Below are 7,010 nucleotides of genomic sequence, written 5' to 3' on the forward strand. Positions count from 1 at the left end.
GTGAAACTTATGAATTCTGTGATAAAGGAAAAAAGGTCTGATTTTAAAAAAAGGCTTTAAATAGGTCCCCTGAATATTTTACATTTAGGAAGTTATATTCTTCACAACAATGATGCATTAGTCAATCCCATAATCTAACTTGGGACATGCGTGATATTTTCAAATAAAAAGAACTGAAAGAAAGGATAATTAGATAATGAGTTTTAAAAGTAAACAACTACTCTTTGTAGTTCAGATGTTCAGTATATTTTCATTGCCAACAATGTGCATTTCCATATAAATTTCATATACATACAATATTTTCAACCTACCCTAATTACCTTGAAGATTCTTATATCAAAATCAAAGGTTTATAAAAATAACTGTCTCATCTACTTGTAATCTTCTGTTGCAACTATGACTTGTATCTTTAAAAATATACGGTATGTTAGATGCCTTAAAGATGTATTGTAAAAAGTTGTGTTAGACAACATAGTACTCTTGTTCAATGTAGTGGGAAATCACTGTTGCTTGTCATGTCAATGATTTGTATGGACTCACAACTCCCTCTTTTTTGATGGCCATAAAGAGCTTAGGCCTTCTTCCTGATTTTATGAAACTTAGATCCTCATCACATCTAAATTCAGAAAACTGCATTTTAAGCCTAAATTAATATTCCCCAACAAGGGAATATTCAAAATGATGATCTGGTAAGGTAAAGCAAATCAGTTTTAAACTGGATGGCTAAAAACAACAAATGAATTTAAAAATGGAAGCACAAAGCTACTTTTCCCGTTGCCATAAAAGATAAAGTGAGATAAGGGCGATCTCTAAAAAGAAACACAGTTCCAACAATGTAAGCAGAAATTAGCATTTCCCCTTATGTTCTGAACTAGACCAAATACATACCAAATACATCCTTGCTTAGCAACTGTTTGAAGTTATAGGAGACCTCCCTAGAGCTACTTATGACCCTCTTCCGGAGTTCCAATGACCACACACCTCCAGTCATGTGATAGCATTTTGAGTGCTTGGCAATCAGCTTGCATTTATAGGCAATTGCAGCATTCTGTGCTCACGCAACCATCTTTTTTGTTGGGTTTTTTTTGCCTGATTCTACTATTTTTCCAACAAAAAATGCCCAATGCAAAAACTGATTTAATGATTGCTGCAAAAAACTTTTTTGTAAAATTGGGCATGGTCACGTGGTGACCCACTTAGCCACTACCATGACGTACATAATTCTGGTTGTAAATCAAGGACTACCTCTATGTCCCCAGGATTCAAAGCTTGTCAGCTGATACTTTTTCTAATTACTATGTAGCTAGTCCTCAACTTACAATCACAATTGAGCCCAAAAGTTTTGTTGCTAAGCGAGACATTTGTTAAGTGAGTTTTGCCCCATTTTACAACCTTTCTTGCCACAGTTGATAAGTGAATCACTGTAGTTAAGTTAGTTACAGTTAAGTAAATCTGGCTTCTCCATTAACTTTGCTTGACAGGAGGTCACAAGTAGTGTTTACATGATCCCAGGATACAGCAATGGTCATAAACATGAGTCAGTTGCCAAGCATCTGAATTTTGATCATGTGACTGTGAGGATGCTGCAATAGTCATAAGTGTGAAAAATAGTCATAAGACACTTTTTCAATGTTGTTGTAACTTTAAACGGTCACTAGGTGTACTGTTGTATGTCAAGTTCTACCTGTAATAAGTAGCAAGGTAAAGAAACTTAAAAAACGTAGCCCCCACCCAAATTTCCAATTCTTCATATTTATTTTAGATTTTATTTTAGTGCTTGATGTTCGAAGTATATTACAGAACTTGCAGTTCCACTATTTATAGAATTAGCAGCTCTACTCTAACAGTAGAAAAGAAAGCAAAGCATATAAGTATTTGTAATTGGGGGCACACAAGCCTGGTATTACTTTGGGCAGCCCACAATTACACTTTCAAAGCTAAGGACAGCACAAATTATGAATCCTTTGCACTCTTTTTTAAAGGAATTTGTCAAGTGCTGTCATATCACTATATCAAAGTAATTAGATACTGAATTCCAAAACTTGCACCATTCTTTAGATGTGCTATTTGCATATTATGCTACTGGTTGTTATTATGAGCAACGTACAATGTATCCCAGAGAAGAACTCTTTTAAAATAAGGGCAGGGTGCAAAGAATAATCCTCCCAGGCAAAATTCAGCTGAATGCTAAGCTCTACTGCTCTTGCCAATACAACTTCATTTCAATAGTTTAAGATAAAGACATTTAAACCCCCAAACTCCCTGGTCAAAGAAGTTTAACCCCCCAAACTTCCTGAGTATGTCGTATTCTGGATAATTATTCCCAATGAATTTTCCTGAGTAGTCTACCTTTTTATATTTAAATATAGCATATATTGCTCATAGTGAACTAATTCATGTTTCTACAATAACTAATTCCATACAGCCTGAAATAGGCAACAATGTACAATTAGCAGATATATGTTAAATATTAGACAAAATTATTTTTCTACTTTGAACTATGACCACTAAGAGTCAAAATATAAAGCAATTCTATCTAGAGGATATTCAAGATAAGATATAGTAATTACAACAGAAATCAGTATGTTTTCTGGCAGTCACCAACTTTTAATGGTAGCTTCAAATCCTAAGTTCTATTTTAATGATATCCACAAAGCAGGACTAAGTAAAATATATTACTTCAAAAGTTTTGAAAATGGAATTCCACAAAACTATTCATGATTTTAAAAAGCATTTTGAGACAGACATACCCATAACAGAAAGTGTACACATGTTTTCTAATTACCGAGAGGTATCAGTATAAGAAGTATAAGAATCCAAGCTTATTTCTTAAATCTTTTTTACACTTACATGACATAGGTTTTGCTTGTACATTTTACTCCTCCAATAGGAATTCTTCTGACAATAACGGATGAGTTCTTGGGAATCAGGGCATTATCATCAGTATATTCTAGAAGGAGGAAAATACAAACACATTTGGCAGGAGTTCCTATTTGAAATGCAGAATTTCTCCCAATAAGGCACCAAATCTCAGGAATTTTTGGCATATTCAGGCAGGGTCATTAACACCCTCTATTCTTAAGCAGTATGTAAGGTAAAGGTAAAGGTTCCCCCGCACATGCGTGCTAGTCGTTTCCGACTCTAGGGGCCGGTGCTCATCTCCGTTTCAAAGCCGAAGAGACAGCGCTTGTCCGAGGACGTCTCCGTGGTCACGTGGCCGGCATGACTAGACGCCAAAGGCGCACGGAACGCCGTTACCTTCCCACCGTAGTGGTCCCTATTTTTCTACTTGCATTTTTACGTGCTTTCGAACTGCTAGGTTGGCAGAAGCTGGGACGAGTAACAGGCGCTTACTCTGTTACGCGGCACTCGAGATTCGACCCGCCAAACTGCCGACCTTCTGATTGACAAGCTCAGCGTCCTAACCCACTGAGCCACCGCGTCCCTAAGCAGTATGTAATGGACAACTTAATATAGGTTACCAAATGTAAAATTTTATTTAAAATATTAATGCATCGAATTCCAAATTAAAATTTCATAAAATAGTTCTAAAAATTACCCTATGGGTGACTTCATTGCTATGTATATTCTTGTAGCTAAGAGTACACACAAACATGGGTTGCACTGTTCATCAGGACAATCCTATAATAACTTTTTATTAAAAAGTTGTGTTGTCATCATAATACACAGCCAAGTGGCTTTAACCTAAAAGTTTCTATAGATGTTTTGGCAATTTTGTCCCCAGGAAAGTAACCGACAGTATATCGTAGTAATCTAGGGAGTGATAGACAACAGGTAAGAGTGATACAACTCTCAGATCACAGAATGCCAAGAAATATAGAGAAATGTAACAATTATTTTAATATGGAAGCATTAAAACCAGTCCTGCAGATACACCTACCCCAAAGACTTCATCCCTCAATGTGAGAAAAACAAATACAGTATTTCTAATCACCAAATGGCTGCTCACACTAGAATTAAAATAACTTCATCAATCTTCCACATATAACTATTCCATCTTTTAATTATACCTTTACATATACACCAGTTGTATTTCTGCTATGATCTACTTCAACCAACGCTAATGAGCTAGAACAATTGAAACCTTTAACAAAGCATATCTAATTATAAAAGATGAATTAAAGCTAACTTTTAAAATTATAATTTGGAAAAAAACAAAGTATAAATCAAAGATTTCCTCATATTTTAATTATATTTCATGTTTGTTGAGAAGGTCAAAGCTCACCTCTCTTCAAACGGGCAAAGATAAGTTAACAATATTTTGGGGCTGGAATGGATCTGAGCAAAGAGGAGTCTGGATTTAAAAGCAGAAGTGATAAGAAAAGAAACAAATGTAAGCAGAATGTTTCTGCATCCCCCATGTATTTCCTAGCTGTAATTGGGCCTCCTAACGATTTGATGATCAAGTATTACAGTATGGTACAGAGTCCTTTAGTATTTCTGATTTATGAACAGAAATCTATTTAATCAAGATTTAATTGAATACATAATTGAGATAATATATAGTCTGTACCTAGCTTTAAAACTTAAATCTATTTCCAAGCTCTGATATACAATTATTTTAAACAATGGTTCTATTAAAAATCTTCTTGACAAGGGATTTAAATAATTGTTCAGAAGCAATTCAAATTAATCTTTGTCATCAATGACATGTTTAGGATAGGTACTTAATATTAATCTCTATACTCCAAGACAAGACCTGGCACCATTATTTAAATTAAGACACTTTAAAATAAATGAGGAAACTGAAAGAGGAAGTTATAGGTCTGACCACAAATCCATTAATTTACACTTAATGATTGAGGCTGAAGAGTATCTCTTCTTGCAATCACACCTATTTTACATCCCTGTGGCAATATTTGCATATCCTTAGTCTTTTTTTATATACCAATACAGATAATTCTTTTTAGAATTCTAGAGTTAAAATCAGAAGTCAGAATTAAACATACAGTATAAGAATAACAGAAACGGTTTACTGGACAGAGTTTACTTTCCTATCCTTTAAAAATGTTTATTCCCAATTTTTCTGTATGAACTAAATAGCTTGTATAGATAATGGGAACTGAAAAGCATACATTGAATCGGAAGAGCATCAATAGTGAAATATGAGAAGTGATTTAATTGGTCCTATAGCAAAATCTCCTTCAATTCACATTTCTGGCAATCAACAGTTTGTCTAACATATTTACATTCAGATTTAATATTAACTAGCTTAGCATTTCAAGGCAGAGAAAATTAAAACGTTATCAATGAAAATTGTTATTTAAGATCAAATCTATTTTCCCCCCAACCACTGTAATTGTTAATCTTTTTGTCACCAAGATACGTCTCGACATTTCTATTTGTAAAAATATCTGATAAGAATCTCTACAGGATATAATCTGGTGATGTATTTTGGGTCTGTTTTCAGCCTATTTTAATAAGGACACCCTTCCACAATCTAAAACATTCTATTCCAGAAAGTTACTGAGGCGAACTATTCCTGGCAAACTCCGAAGTCTGGAGGGGGGGGGTGTGTCCCTGACTTTTATTATTGTTGTTCTTCCTACAGATTTCATGTTTCTTTAGAAGGAAGAAAAAAGAAAACCCTTCCCGACACTGTTGGCTGCCCAGTCACGTCCTGTGTTCCAGACGGGCGGCCACACAAATAAGCAGCCAGCCAGCCAGCCGGTCAACTCCCATCCCGCCGGGCCGAGGCCCTCGGCAGGCACGCACCGCGGGCCGAAGCGGGCCGGGACCCAGAGCGGCACCGGCGCACGGCCGCTTCCCGTCCCCGCCGAGCCCGCGGCTCAGCCGTCGCGGACAAAGGCTCCGGCCCGGCGGCGGCCGCTGAGGAAGCGCCCGCCGGCCGGAGAGGCGCCCGCCACGTGCCCGCCCGCCGTCCGGCCTACCTTCTTTGGTCTGGGCGTTGGTGATCTGCAGGTCGCAGTCGGCCGCCTTGAGCTTCTCGCGGCCCATGATCTGGCGCTTGAGGTCGCAGAGCGAGATGTGGAGCCCGTCGAAGGTGACCGTGTCATAGTTGAGCTTCGACGAGAACTTGTAGTGCACGCAGGACATGGCGGGCGGGCCTCCCCTCCTCGGCTCCCTCAGAGGCCGCCTGGCCCGCCGCGGCTCCTGTCAGGCGCGGCGCTGGGCCGGTTAGGCCTCCAACATGGCCGCGGGAGCGGCGGCTCCTTCCTCCTTCGCTCTCGGCCTCGCTCTCTCCTCGGCGGCGGCGGCGGCACCGACTCGTCTCGCTTCCCCGTCCTCCTCGGCGGGTCGCAGCCTCAACGGCCCCCTCGCAACGGCGGCGGCGGCAACGGCTCCGAGGCTTCGCGAACGCCCCGGCAGCTCCGCCTTCGCTCCGGGGTCTCCCAGCCGGTAGCCGCAGGGCTGCGGGGGGGGGGGGGGCGAAAGGAAGCAGGGCGCGCGAGGAACAGCCGCCTTCCTGGCTGCACAACGCACGCTGAAGGGCGAGCCAGGCGCCGGAGTGCGCAGGCGTCACAGCGCGCTCCTGCGGTCCCACGTGACCCAGCGCATTATGACAAAGGAAGAAAAGCCGCTCTTCCGCTTTCTGGCCTCCTCGCCCGGCCCGCGACGGAGGCACGTGACCGGCCCTCGGTCGGGGCCTTAAAGGGGCCGCGGGCGCTGCGCCGCTCGCCGGACCGTCTCGGGGCGGCTGCGGCGCTTTGGGCTCCCGGAGGCCGGCGAGGCGCTTCTGCTCTGCTGCGCGCGGGCGAGCGGCTCTCCCGGAGGAGCAGCCGGTCCCGGGAGGCCGTCTAGCCCAGGGGTCTTCAAACCTGGCCCTTTTATGACTTGTGGACTTCAACTCCCAGAATTCTGGGAGTTGAAGTCCACAAGTCATAAAAGGGCCAAGTTTGAAGACCCCTGGGCTAGCCCATCCCCGTGCGGGGCAGGTCCCTGGTTCGGGAGGGGGCTTTCTCCCGTCCAGGCCCCTCCGAGGTTGGGGGAGGGCAGGGGAGGGGGGGTTCCTGGCCCGCTGGCTTTGC

The 7,010-nt window shown here is 41.9% G+C and overlaps 1 protein-coding gene across 2 annotated transcripts in view; it reads right to left on the minus strand.

Moving 5' to 3' along the window:
• The window catches only part of LOC308674159 (E3 ubiquitin-protein ligase RBBP6-like), a 13,224-nt gene extending 6,704 nt beyond the window's left edge, over positions 1 to 6,520 (minus strand). Inside the window, exons 1-2 of one of the 2 annotated variants that reach the window (XM_081338416.1) lie at positions 5,913 to 6,520; positions 2,851 to 2,950 (exon numbers count right to left, since the gene is read on the minus strand). In XM_081338416.1, the coding sequence (XP_081194542.1) occupies positions 2,851 to 2,950; positions 5,913 to 6,078 (266 nt within the window). In that variant the 5' untranslated portion in view covers positions 6,079 to 6,520. The remainder of the gene's footprint in view (positions 1 to 2,850; positions 2,951 to 5,912) is intronic. The other variant, XM_081338415.1, reaches the window with a different exon arrangement.
• Between the last annotated feature and the right edge of the window lie 490 nt (positions 6,521 to 7,010).

Source organism: Vipera berus, assembly GCF_964194415.1.
Source record: "Vipera berus genome assembly, chromosome: 13".
Classification (NCBI taxonomy): domain Eukaryota; kingdom Metazoa; phylum Chordata; class Lepidosauria; order Squamata; family Viperidae; genus Vipera; species Vipera berus.